The sequence below is a fragment of the Brachyhypopomus gauderio genome, chromosome 4, assembly GCF_052324685.1.
Source record: "Brachyhypopomus gauderio isolate BG-103 chromosome 4, BGAUD_0.2, whole genome shotgun sequence".
Classification (NCBI taxonomy): Eukaryota; Metazoa; Chordata; class Actinopteri; order Gymnotiformes; family Hypopomidae; genus Brachyhypopomus; species Brachyhypopomus gauderio.
This window is the reverse complement of record NC_135214.1, coordinates 34119903-34133400: the sequence shown is the minus strand read 5'-3', so window position 1 is coordinate 34133400 and position 13498 is coordinate 34119903. Positions and strand designations below refer to the sequence as shown.

The window sequence follows — 13498 nt, the reverse complement described above, 5'->3', positions numbered from 1 at the left end:
TTACAAGGATGTCCTGTAGTGTACATAAACCATAAAAACATATTCTTACTCAGATGTCCTGTAGTGTACATAAACCATAAAAACACATTCTTACTCAGATGTCCTGTAGTGTACATAAACCATAAAAACACATTCTTACTCAGATGTCCTGTAGTGTACATGAACCATTAAAACGTAGTTTGTACCGTACTGATCACAAACTGTACAAGACCTTCAAACCCTCCGTTCCCGCATTTGTCCTTCCATGCACATCCTCTCCCATCCCTCCCTCCATCCCTCTCTCCATCCCTCCCGCAGATCTGAGCTGACGTGCCTGTGACTTCTCCACGGAGGCGTTGTGTTTGTCACACATGGGGCTGATCTCCATGCCACGCTCCCTCTCCCGGTCGCCCTGGCTGAAGAACTCCTCCATGATGCGGTCCGTCCACTGGCGGTACAGCTGGAGGGGTTTGGTGGGGTTGCTGAGGTCAGCGCAGTGCACCATGTTCTGCAGAACCTGGATCAGAACCAACACTGTCACCAGAGAACCCTCCATCCTGGGCTCTTTACAATTCTGGATAAATAACTATGAAATGTGAAATATTGCAAAATTTTTTATTGTAATATAATGCATTACTGCATGCTTGGCAATAATAATGTGCCTCTGACATTTTTCACATTGTAAATTGACAGTTCCATATACGATTTACATAAACTTATATAATATAAGTTATAATTATAATTTATAATTATATAAACTCCTGCATGTGTCTGGACATCTCACCTGTATCCTGTCTGAGTAATTATCCAGCAGGAGGACACCAGAGCTGGTGACTTTTTTGGTCTCCACCATGGTTTTCAGGTCTGCGAGCAGATTCATGTGTTTTGACATATCTGTTGCCAGCACCTGCAGGGAGAAGAGGAACCGTAGTCATAAAAAACCCCAAAGCCCTCCAAGATGGCGCATATGCAGAAGAGGAGGCGGGACGAGGCTCCAGGGATGAGTTACGGGAAGATCTGCAAGCTCACAATGTCGATGACCATCTTGCGCAGTGACTGCCTCTGTTTTTTGGTGAGGTTCTGGAAGATGTCACAGTTCTCCTCCTGCAGAAGTTTGAAGCCCACAGCCAGGTGGTGGTTCTCCAATACAGACGAGTCGTTATACATAAGAGCCAGTTCAGAGTCTGAGAAAGAGACAGAGATGGGGAGAGGGAGAGGGAGAGAGAGAGACAGACAGATAGAGAGGGAGAGAGAGACAGACAGATAGAGAGGGAGAGGGAGACAGAGAGAGACAAAGGGGGGAGAGACAGAGAGGAGGACCTGTTGATCATGTTGTGCTTTACTGTTACATGTTTGTCATGTTTTGGTTTTGTACTGCGGCCACACAGGTGGTGCATGTGGAGTCTGGTTCTCCGTCACCTGTGTGTTGGCAAGTTGCTACATCATTCCTTCACAAGAACATTGTGTTTGTACGGCCAGTTGTTGTTACATTGGCTTTTTAACATTTATTTTTGTGCATGCTTATATTTCGTAATTAACCTCCTCTGTTGGAGATTTATTTTTTTCTTTCCCTTTTTGCACATTCTGTGACACTTAACAGTATATTCTAAGCAACGTTATTTTAATATGTTATTAATTGCAAATTTGCAAAGATATTGAAAATACTTCCAAAACACTGAACGCACTGTTGAGGTTTAACGAATATCATTTTTCCTTGCCTGGCTGTGCGTCATTTTCACACCACAGCCAATCAGCTTTGGGCCAATCGCCATGCCCACCCCCTCCCTCTCCCTGGAGGCTTCGGTGTCCCAGGGCCCCTCCCCTCTCTCTTCACCCGTACACGCGGCCAGCACCATCCATCAGTCTGACGTGTCCCACTAGGCACGGCAGAAACCATCCACGTGTGACGCCAGCCCACGTGAGCACAGCTCGTTCTGAATGACCTCGCGACCATCCAGCGTCGTTCAGGACGGCTGTTTCAGTTTGCAGTTCGGATGGTGCACGCGATTTCAGCACAAGTTATGTATCTACATCAAAGATATTTGTGCAATTATGTTTTTCAGATGCATTGAAAAGCACAGTGTGTTGCACAATAGTGTCATTTTAGAACTCATATTCTGAGAGTAGTGCGTTAGGCCAGATGCTGGGTGTATTTTTAGACTCAAACACAGACACAAACAGGCACTGGGTTGAGCCGACACCGTACTGACAGAAACGCAAAGGTCCTCCTCCGTCAGCTAGATGAGCTTAGCGGCTACTGAGGTGAGCGAGACACTTACTGGTGTTAATGAGGAACTGGTTGGAGACGCCAGGATGATCCACATCGTGTATCGCACTGGCAAAAATAGCAGCCAGAATCTCTAGATCGGTAAAAACAGCCTATAATACAGAAACAGAAAGAAAGGGAAGATCTTTGTTCACAAAAAGTATATTTTAACACACTCTCCATGACTGCAGTCTGGGTAATGGATCTGACTTACTGGTCGTGCACACAGCGACACACTGAGCAGAATATGAATGCAGAAGTCAGAATGACACTATTACATGCTACACTAAGGGCTCAGTGCTGACCTGTAGCTACAGAGTGAACACAGCAGAGTTCTCCAGTTCTACTGAATCACTTCCTGGGTTTTAACACCTTACATTCAATTTGTGAAACAGTTGAGCAAAAACCTCCAGTTTTGTTGTCATTGTGTTTTAGAGAATCAGAAACACAGCGCCTGTAAACTGTGGCACATTGCACATGTCTGCAGGAGATTCTGGAGCTGGAGAAGCCCGCAGGGGTTGCTGGGAAGGGCTCGTACCTCCAGAGCAGGGCTAGATAGCAGCACATGGGTCGACTGAGTGACATCGGCAGCATGGATGTTGTTGTGATAGGCAACATCACTATGGTAATGGTCTTCTAAGGTCATCAGATACGTTATAAAGGTATCGAGAGGAATTTTGAACGTTTTTAATAAGTCTCTCTCCTGTAGGGATCAGAGGCAAACAAACACACAAACAGACATTAACACAAAGAGAACAGCAAATAATTTCAACCTGCAATCTCAATGACTATGTCTGGAGCATGATCAACACCTCAACCAATCATTAGTGCTGATAACTACATTGGGAAAACATGGCACAAGTGGGGAACAACAGGGTCTGTACCTGGAATATTGTATGCATCATAACTGTTAAAGGTCTGTTGCCGGAGAACTCGGTGACTTTGAAAACGTTGAGGCCCCATTTATTTACATCTTCAAGCTCCTGAAATAGCAAAACATGAAGTTCTAAGGCTCTGCACCCGTAAGGAAGGCCTGAGATGAAACACAGCCTGACACCAGACTTCTGAACAATCCATATTCCATTATTAAATCCCACTGTGGCACTGTAGGAGCTGTTTAGGAGAACTGTTTTGTGTGAGATGAATTATAGATGCTTTTTATTCCAGATTATGTCATGCATGCAGCCGTCAAATGACCAAATCTATCTAGCCAAAAAACCCCAAAACAAACAAAAAGCCCCTGGAGTTACGTTAGAGGAGTTACGTTTGTGAATTTAGAGGAGAGGACTTTATTAGTTTGGTTCTTCTTTCTTCTCTGTCTGTTTCAGGTTAGTGTTTGTTTCAGGTTAGTGTTTGTGTCTGTCTCAGTGTCAGTGTCTGTCTCAGTGTCAGTGTCTGTCTCAGTGTCAGTGTCTGTCTCAGTGTCAGTGTCTGTCTCAGTGTCAGTGTCTGTGTCTGGTTAGTGTCTGTGTCTGGTTAGTGTCTGTGTCTGGTTAGTGTCTGTGTCTTTCGGAAGTCACACATCTGTGAGTATATGGATTATTATATTTGAACGTACAGTAGGCCTGTCTTGTTCATCGGTATACGGTTCCTAGGAGACTAGCGTTAACGCTGGACTAAATGAAAGTGTCTTCGCACCAGCTGAGCTGCAGAATGTGCAAGGGTTTTAATTTTTTGCTTTTGAAATTATTTATTCGTTATATATATTTTAGCTATGTGGCCAAAGCAGAATGCAGTACCTCCAAAAATAAGATGAGCTGAATAAATTAGTTACTTGCTAATGGGAAAAAAACACTTCTCTGTACTCAAACCAGTCCTGCTGTCGTCATGTGACCTGCTAAAAGTATCCTGGCTGTTATCACATGCTGTAAAGCCCTGCTGTGCGATTTCCAGGCTGGTTCTGTGATGGTTTCTGATCCAGCAAATGTACTGATATTGGCCCAATTCTGGTATGTGGTATCATATTGGTGCCAAGTGTTACTCGAACATCAGAGGTTAGCTAAACCCTCAGCAAAGCGAAGTACGTCTCCATTTTCTCAGTTATTGCTATTTTATCTATTTTTAGTGAGAAGTTCTTAAAAGGAAAAATCCACTCTGGGTCTTAAAAGGTCATTAATGAGATAATGTAGCGTTCAGCACACAATGGCATGTAGGTGAAGTAATATTACTGAATTCACAATAGACAAATTACGCAAATGCTCCACAAAATACCATTGTGCCACAATGTTGTTCTCCCCAGAGACAGACAGACAGACAGACAGACAGACAGACAGACAGACAGACAGACACACACACACCTTGGCCAATGCGTCTTCTGTGTCGGTCTTCACTCCGAAGCGGGGGATGTTGGAGTTGGTCAGGCTAGAGCTGTGTGTTAGCTTCTTCACACCACTGATCTGAGACATCGGCCTCTTCTTCTTCTCTTTGTCCTTCTGCGTTTGTGGAGACGGCATCTCCACCTCATGCTGCTTATCTGCTCACACACACACACACACACACACACACACACACACACACACACACACACACACACACACACACACACACACACACACACGGCTTAAGATCAGAGCAGCTCATATGAACATGTTTGTGTCACTCAGGAAAATCTCAGAATTCTTGTAAAGGTGAAGGAAGAATGGATGTAACTGATGTTAAGACGATGGCTGTCTGACCAAGGCAGGGAGAGGCTGTGAGCCACACCACACAGCGGCCCTGATCACACCGTTCAACCAACTGGTTTCAGGATCATTGGTTTAGGTGTATGGCTCAGGATAAATCACACCACTTTAGATGTGCATTTCCAGGTCAGCCAATTACACTCATAATTATGCACAGAAACATTTCCTGCTCTCATTTAATCGTCCATATTGTATAATACCCCTTTAACAAACAAACACACACACACACACACACACACACACACACACACACACACACACACACACACACACACACACACACACAAAAGCATCTGTGATTTGTTCAGGAGTCACTCACCTAAGAAGGTGCTGGAGATAAACTCAGACACCTGGTTTCCAGAGCGGCTCATCTCGGACAGGTGGGTCAGCTCTCTGTTCAGCATCCTCTTGAACTGCAAATGCACAAATCTGCAGTTAAAGGTGGGCCCTTACAAGTTAAAGGTGGGCCCTTACAATATGTTTTAGAGCTTCACCAAGCCACCAAACTTAATTCAAGGGCAGTTCATAGACAAGCCGACATCCTGATTTTCATCATTACCATGTAAGTGTGAAATTTACCAGGTGGTAAAATCAACAAAATTTGACATGCAGGCATTAGGCACTTTTTATACCCTTATATATCTAGACAATGACCAAAACAACATTCGGAACAGCTTGGTTTGTTTCAGATATTTGGCTGATCTGTCTGCCTCCGGATGGTCTGGAAGCTCAAGGCTGAGTCCTCCAGAGGAGGCATAACAGAGCCAGCCTCACTATCTCACAGTCAGAAAATCAGGTCACTCTGACCTGCTTGCTCGCTGGGCAGGAGAACAGGGCTAGCGATGAAAAAACCACACGCAGAGGAGAAAGGAGAAACACACAGGACACACTAGAACTACATGTGAAGGACCATGGAGAGAGGTCCACCATGTTAGAACAAAACCACTGAAACCACGACTGACTGACACGGCTACGTGGGAAACGAGACCAAATGGGTAGACATTGTGTGGGGGGGTTGGGAGAGTGTGTGTGTGTGTGTGTGTGTGTGTGTGTGTGTGTGTGTGTGTGTGTGTGTGTGTGTGTGTGTGTGAGGGGGGGGGGGGGGGGGGGGGGTACCTAGGGGTAAATAAAAGCAGCTAGATGTAAATTTAGGAACAATGGCAATTACAAAAAAGACATCTCACATCCCTATACAGCCATAACAGAACAGTTAAATACATCCTGCAGTTAACAGATTTCCTCTGAATACGGATGCGTTAATTATCTAAATTTAACTGTCTATATCTCACTATATCTTTATCTCCCCTTCTCTCTCTCCATCTCTCCTTCTCTCTCGCTCATCTCTCCGGCTTTGTCTTTCACATGTAAGAACTCAAAAAGCCTCATGTTTTACCTTTATGTATCCCCAAGAAACTGTTAGTAAATAATTAGCTTCAGGCATTTTGAGAATCCAGCCAGTCCTGACAACAGCAAAAAAAGAATATAATAAATCCCGAGGCCTAGCTATTTAACATGTCGTGACTGAAATATCCTTCACAGCAGGTGCTTCCTCCGTTATCATGATTACAATAAGCTAGACCACAATGCAGTCCCGGCATTCCTGAGAAGACTCCAGGCATCGGTGCTCAATGCGAGGTCTGCCGTAACACATCCATCTCGAGCACATTCCATCGCAGTCTGAAGGGACGAGAGACGCATCCATTCCTGCGTCGCCAACTCCTTACATCACACGGACTCCAGAAAGGCTCCTGTCCTCGCGCGAGAGAAAACCCTCGGTCTTCCAAATAAGGGTTTGTTTCACACAGCCGTTCAGGTGAGAGCAGCCCAACTCCCCACCTCACTCGCCTGAGCACGTCCAATCATAACACGACCTAGCGATCAGGCTCAGCACATCGCTTCAGGTGATTGGTGAGATTCGGGCTCACATGCAAATTGGCTGGGAGGGTTCTGGTTCACCAGCACCCTCCCCCATGTCTTTATTCGTTGAGCTGTGTGTCTGTTTAAGATGCTGTATGAGGTCATAGAAGGAACCTTGGAAACAAAACACAGAGCAATCCCACAGCTAAAGGACCAGGGAGTACCCTATGTGCCAGATTGTGATATTTGGATTAACGGCCTGACGCTCGTGTTTGAGTGAATGCAGTCACAGTAATGTAATCCATAAGACAATTTCTTAAAGCAGCGACTGTATCAGGTAATAAACGTTTTGTGAGAGGGACAATTCACAGGCTCCAGTCCTGTGGAGCGATGTTGAACCGCACATGTGGGAATGCTCGTTGCTATGGGAATGGTGCACTGGTGACATCGTTGTTGACGAATCATACCAGAGCACCAGAGTTTTTCACTGCTCTTCACAAGTTCATCACGAGACCAAGGGCTTTGCACTACGTGCCACTGAGATCACTAGCTTTCTTCCTCGGTAGATTTCCTTCACTGTGAATAATATTCTTGGAGGATCTATTTTCTGCCACATTTCATATGCACTGACTGTAACCCAGAATCAAATAATTACAATATGGAAATATATTAAATATTGACATATTGTAATTATTGACATAAGTATTGCTGTATAAAATCCATCATTAGTAGGGTGTGGCCACTGTACTTTATATTATTGGCATTTCAGATAAATATATTTCTGCTTTGTATTTCATTCTTTATTTTTTTCCATCATTTTCATCATTAATGATAAAATAATTAATGATATGATGAGAATATTACATCATATCAAAGGCCTATATTGAGATTTGATTCACATTACATGTGCTGATATACTATCTGACACCTATTGTCCAACCTAGTGTTATGAGCACGCCATATCACACAAAGGAGAGGATTATTAATTAAAGCAGTGACAGTGGGTTTAGGTGTCCATCTGTAAGGCTGAGTGAATCAGGGGAGGCGGGGCCTGAGGAGGCGGGACCTGGGGAGGCGGAGCATGAGGAGGCGGGGCATGAGGAGGCTCCAGCACTACATCCTGGGATTGTTTCACACTTGTGCTCCCTCAGAGACAGTGGTGAGACATTGCTTCATTTACAGCTTAGCTGGAGCAGATGAGGCCCAGGCAGGCCGTGTGTGTGTGTGTGTGTGTGTGTGTGTGTGTGTGTGTGTGTGTGTGTGTGTGTGTGTGTGTGTGTGTGTGTGTGTGTGTGTGTGTGTGTGATGTGAGTTTCTATTGTGGGTACATCTGGAAGGTGCCAACACGCTCACTCTTGGTGGGAAAAGAAGGGAAAAAATAGGAAGATGTCACACAATTTTTAGCTGTGATTTCTCACTAAATGTGTTTCCTTTCTTTCTTTTTTTTCACTGAGACCCAAATAGCAACTCTGAGTCAGAAAATAGACCTCAGAAAGCACAAAGAGTATCTGTGGCTGAGATGGAGTGAATCCTTCAATGAACGGTGACATCTTCTACACAGGACTACATGCTTAACTGGAAAAGCACATGCTTAATTACTAAGTTTGTATGTGTATGAAGTGTGTTGGTCTTCCTGTTGCCATGTCCAGTTTGTGGTTAACCCTTGTGAAATCTCTCACACTGACAGGGATGCCTGTTAACGGGACCAGTAGGATCACGGGTACCCGGCTGGTCCATGTAAGAACTCACTTCCACTGGAAGACCTTATGTGGCACAGGGAACAGTGCACCATTAAACTCATTTAAAGACACTGCCCAGGCACAGCCAGAAGATATGTGCTTCTGGAATAACACAAACACACTAAGCAAAGTCTTCTCTAGATGTTTGGTCTTCTTCGTGAGAAACCGATGTCTAAAAGGTTTAAAATGGCAGCATGGCACAGAATTGAGCTACAGGCTGCTTTTGTCTCCACACGCTCTCCTGGTGTGGACATGTGGACATGCTGTGTCTGGTGACGGCTTTGTGCTTTAGGGTAATAAGGGCTTAATTTGGTGGAGACTTTTTTAGTGTGTCTTCAGGAACACGTCTAGCTTCTTCTGCTCCCCTTAAAGAAACAATACAAACTTGGGCAGAACTCTTGAAATCTTCATGAAAGCTAATAGACAATAGTAGAACTGATAACTATATACTTTAATGTTAATTCCCCAGGGTATTATTTGTTATTATTATTAGCAGTAATGTTTTAGAAATATTAATAATAGTAAAAATAAGAACACATTCTTGTCCACAAACTGAACAGAAAGTAGAAGTGTTACTGAATTCTGAAGTACTGAATGAGTACGTACTGAATACTTCAGTATTCAGTAGATTCTATGAAGTACTGAATACTGATGTACTGAATATCTTTGTACAAAACAAACAAAATATGGAAAAACAAAGTAGGATTTAAATAACAGTTGTGTTCTTCACTATGAATATTTACTCACAAAAGCAGAAGCAGTAAGTACTGGGAGTGATCCGACTGTAAGGCAGTAAGTACTGGGAGTGATCCGACTGTAAGGCAGTAAGTACTGGGAGTGATCCGACTGTAAGGCAGTAAGTACTGGGAGTGATCCGACTGTAAGGCAGTAAGTACTGGGAGTGATCCGACTGTAAGGCAGTAAGTACTGGGAGTGATCCCATTGTAAGGCAGTAAGTACTGGGAGTGAACCCACTGTAAGGCAGTAAGTACTGGGAGTGAACCCACTGTAAGGCAGTAAGTACTGGGAGTGATCAGACTGTAAGGCAGTAAGTACTGGGAGTGATCCGACTGTAAGGCAGTAAGTACTGGGAGTGATCTGACTGTAAAGCAGTAAGTACTGGGAGTGATCTGACTGTAAAGCAGTAAGTACTGGGAGTGATCTGACTGTAAAGCAGTAAGTACTGGGAGTGATCTGACTGTAAAGCAGTTTGCATGTGGTGGACCGCCACTGTTGGTGGGCTTGACTAACAAAGGAAGCTGACAGGCCTTGTGTGTTACCATGGAAACCGGGGGGGGGGGGGGGGGGGGGGGGGGGTGTTTTGCACGGTAGCAGCCGAGAGAGAAAACAACAAGATGTGAACATTCAGTGTTTCTTCTCTCCCAATCGGCCAAATCTGTGAGCGCTTAACCTGGTCTGTGCGACGGCAGTGCTGTCGCGTCGAGGACGGGACGTGGTGGCGTGACGTGATTGGCTGGAGAAGGCTTATTAGCATGCAGTACGGGTGCTGGAGCACAGACGGATCATGCTCAATGCGAAGCGGGGCGATGAGTTCCACCACCACCGCCACAAACACTCGGGGGAACGGTGGGGGGGGGGGGGGGGGGGGGGGGGGGGGGGGGGGGTGGGGTTCAGAGAACAGCAGCACGGCAGAAAAGTGTCCAGCCGGGGTGGCAGGGACAGGGCAGGGGTAGATCGCCAGTACGGATAGAGGCTGAAGGTGTGTGGGGGATGCTAGTAGTGTGTGTGTGTGTGTGGGGGGGTGGGGGGGGGGTGGGATTGGGCACAGTACGTAAGCAAGGTCAAAAATCAGACGCAGATCAACATACCTGCCTGAGAAAATGGGATTAAACGGACACTGTGAGCCGCTTAATGAGTATGAGACAGCGGAGGCTGATGTGTGATCAATGACACTTCACCCCCACCAACCCAAGACCTGGTCACAACAACAAACAAGCCCACACAGCTTTATCTTGGCCCATCTTCATAATGAGGACCATCTTCCAGGGTCTCTCTGTTGCACAGAGCTGGGTTCTCAGAACCACGGCCAACCTCAAGCTCCACCATGTCCACCCACAGTCATCTCCCTAACACCCAACTACAGCCACCCTCAAACTCCATAACCAATGACGTGCCACTCTTACCTTGTTGGAGGCCATCTCGCTGACCGAGTGTCTGGTCTGCAGGGTCTCCAGCTGGTCCAGGCACCAGTCCAGCTCCTCCAGGGTCTCGGTGGCCAGTTTCTGATAGGCCTCCTCTGCAGGGAGAGAGCGGAGCGAGGGGTCAGTTCGGAGGCGCTTCAGCGGACTAGCTGAGACTCGGAGCTGAGGGCCCGGAGTGCCGTAGGGCGCCATGTTGGGGTATCCCGGGCGAAAGCATGGGTGGTGTTTCATGCTGCGCTCTGGCCCTCCAAGATGAACTTCAGGACGACTCCGAATTGCGAGCCAAAAACGTCAGGGGAAACAAATCCAGACGGCAGGAACCGGCGGAAGAAGAGGAACCTCGGGCCGAGGCTCAGAGCCAAAGCCACGCGGTGATAATGCCAGCACTGGTGCAGTCACGAGGCCAGGGTCACAGTCACAGGAGAGCAATCTGTCCTTGGACGTTACGCACAAAGGGAGCCAAACGGCAACACGCAGGAACACACACTCGCACCCTCTCTCGGGCAGTCACACACACGCACACACACACGCATGCGCGACAACAGTGTCACAGTGACTGATCCAGTGCTCTAAGGTCCAGCGTGCTGTTAAGCGCAGACAGACGATCCCAGCGGTGGAGCGGCCGGGCCGCAGGTGGCCTCATCCCTGGTGGGTCAGACGCGGATCGGCACCCGCGCACCGCGGCCCTCGCCACCAGCACATGACGTTCGAGCAGCGCAGCCTCTCACGCCGTGACTGGGGTGCCACGGCAACAGATGACCGGGCTCCCCTCCGTCTCCAAGACTCCGACAGAGACGGAGGATGAAGTCACATACACAAAAATACAAATGAAAAAATTTTTTTTAACGAATAACTAGATAGAGAGCAATAAAAGCGGAGGATGAAGGCCGTCTGCGGTGTGTGCTGTCCCGCGGAGCACGGCGGGTGCCCTGCGTGTGCGGGGGGTGGCCGTGGTGCGTCGCTGGCCAAACGTGAGCCGAGCTTCCCCCCGAAACACAAGCCTGACGGCTCCCAGCGCAGCAGTGTGGAAGCAGCGGGCGGGCTGCAGCCAAACCCTGGCGTGGACTCCTCGGCACCTGGACCAGGACGCAGGAAGGATCCCCTGCTGCTGGCCCTGGCAGAGCACACTGGCTACGGGGTCGGGACGCTCTGAAGTAACATCAAAAACCAGCGCCATATTAACACATACATCCCTTAAAAACACTTAACTGCTTGAAACCAACCAAAAATATTTTAAATAAACCCCCAAAACAAAATCTGCTCCAAGCACAGTGTGCACTGTGTGGTTGAGAGAGGGCTGTGTTGTTTAGTCCTGCATGAGCTGAGCTGAATCAAACGGGGAGGGGGGGAGTGTTTCAAAATATCCGAGCACACCAGTGGCAGACAGCTGCACTAAGAGACATCTTACGTCATAAAAATCCTGATCGAGACTTTATAAGAAATTTTCCGGAACATAATTCCCCTCTAATGAATGGGCTTCAACGGGAGATGCTACACTGGGAGCTGTTAGGTATGTTGAATTGGTTCCATGTGATAAAAGAAAATTGTGCAGCACATTTCATTACTACTCCATTCTGTGCCTATAACTCAGAATTAATGTCTTCTCACATCTAAAATCTGTGACGAGTCCATTCTAGGAAGGGTGCAGGAAAGCGTGGTGGGTTTTGCAGCATTAAGGGGTACTCTGCTGCACCTCACAGGCGCACGGTCGCCGTGGAAGCCGACTGCAACCGTGCCTCGTTTCTGCTGCCTTTAGCGTGATTGTGCGTGTCAGCGCACGCGAGTGTGACTGTGTCTCCCACCTAAGACACGCTGCTAACCCGACATATGAGGAGTGTGCATCACATGCACACACATCAAATAAAGCTCACGTTTTTCCTTTCATTCTGCCTGTCACTTATCCTCCTCTTTCTTTGCCCCCCCCCCCCCCCCCCCCCCCCCTCTCTCTCTCTCTGTCTGTCTCTCTCTCACCCTCTGCTGTGGAGAGGCTGGGATGCCTCTCTCTGAAAGGGACTGCTCTGACGTCAATGACATTCTTCTCATGCTTACCGCGACACCAGACACCCGCCTGAGTGAGACCACTGGCTCCTCAGACGGCTGGGCTGCTGGGAAAGCCCGGACCGGATCGCTGGGGCCGGGTCTCAGATGCTGCCTCACCAAAACATGAGCCACATCAGTGCTCCGTACTGCCTGCAACACCCACTCACACAGAGAGTCGAGACACCAGCATCTTTTGTCCTTCTCCATGTTCATGTTATTTGGAGAAAAAAGGTTCTGCTTTAAAAGGGGCTGATGTGTTGTGCAACTGTCGTATTAGTCACATGTGTTGAAATGTCATAGAGCCCATTTTAGTGCTAATGAGCTTAGTCACTTAGAGACACCAAACGAGGCCCACACTAAATACTTGTTGTGATACTTGATCATAAATATTTGTTAACACTCGTAATCACTTATCATAGATCTCCTGGTTGACTGGTCCCCTTGTTTACAGGGATGTTCATGTGGATGGAGACGACATTCTTCATTTAGAAGGGCCTAGTCATGAGTTTAGAAGCAGCACCTGAACGGACTGAGCGTGATTGGTTGCTTGTACTAAGAAAAGCAAATACTTGATTGGCTTAAAGAAGACGAAGCCATTTGAAACATGTCCCCACGTGAGCGTCCCTTGCCCCAAAAAATTGTACAAAAAAGTCAAAACTATTAGACGCAATGTTACATTATTGTCTGAAACAGCTCTGCAGTCCTCAAAATGTTAATCACAGTTAAAGCAAAAGTAACACGTTCTTCAGGCCACGTGTTGCCAACATTTGTAGA

The 13498-nt window shown here is 46.9% G+C and overlaps 1 protein-coding gene across 9 annotated transcripts in view; it reads right to left on the bottom strand.

Annotated features, from left to right (window-relative positions):
- pde4d (phosphodiesterase 4D, cAMP-specific) overlaps positions 1-13498 on the bottom strand; it is a 107004-nt gene that overhangs the window by 4088 nt on the left and 89418 nt on the right. For 7 of the 9 annotated variants that reach the window (XM_077004177.1, XM_077004176.1, XM_077004175.1 and 4 more), the window contains 9 exons: positions 10667-10779; positions 5246-5339; positions 4543-4718; positions 3130-3228; positions 2784-2948; positions 2259-2358; positions 1009-1163; positions 764-886; positions 314-496 (listed from right to left, as the gene is read on the bottom strand). In XM_077004177.1, coding sequence (XP_076860292.1) covers positions 314-496; positions 764-886; positions 1009-1163; positions 2259-2358; positions 2784-2948; positions 3130-3228; positions 4543-4718; positions 5246-5339; positions 10667-10779 — 1208 coding nt within the window. Of the gene's footprint in view, positions 1-313; positions 497-763; positions 887-1008; positions 1164-2258; positions 2359-2783; positions 2949-3129; positions 3229-4542; positions 4719-5245; positions 5340-6319; positions 7018-10666; positions 10840-13250; positions 13254-13498 lie in introns of those variants that run through there. The other 2 variants (XM_077004184.1, XM_077004183.1) reach the window with 2 other exon arrangements.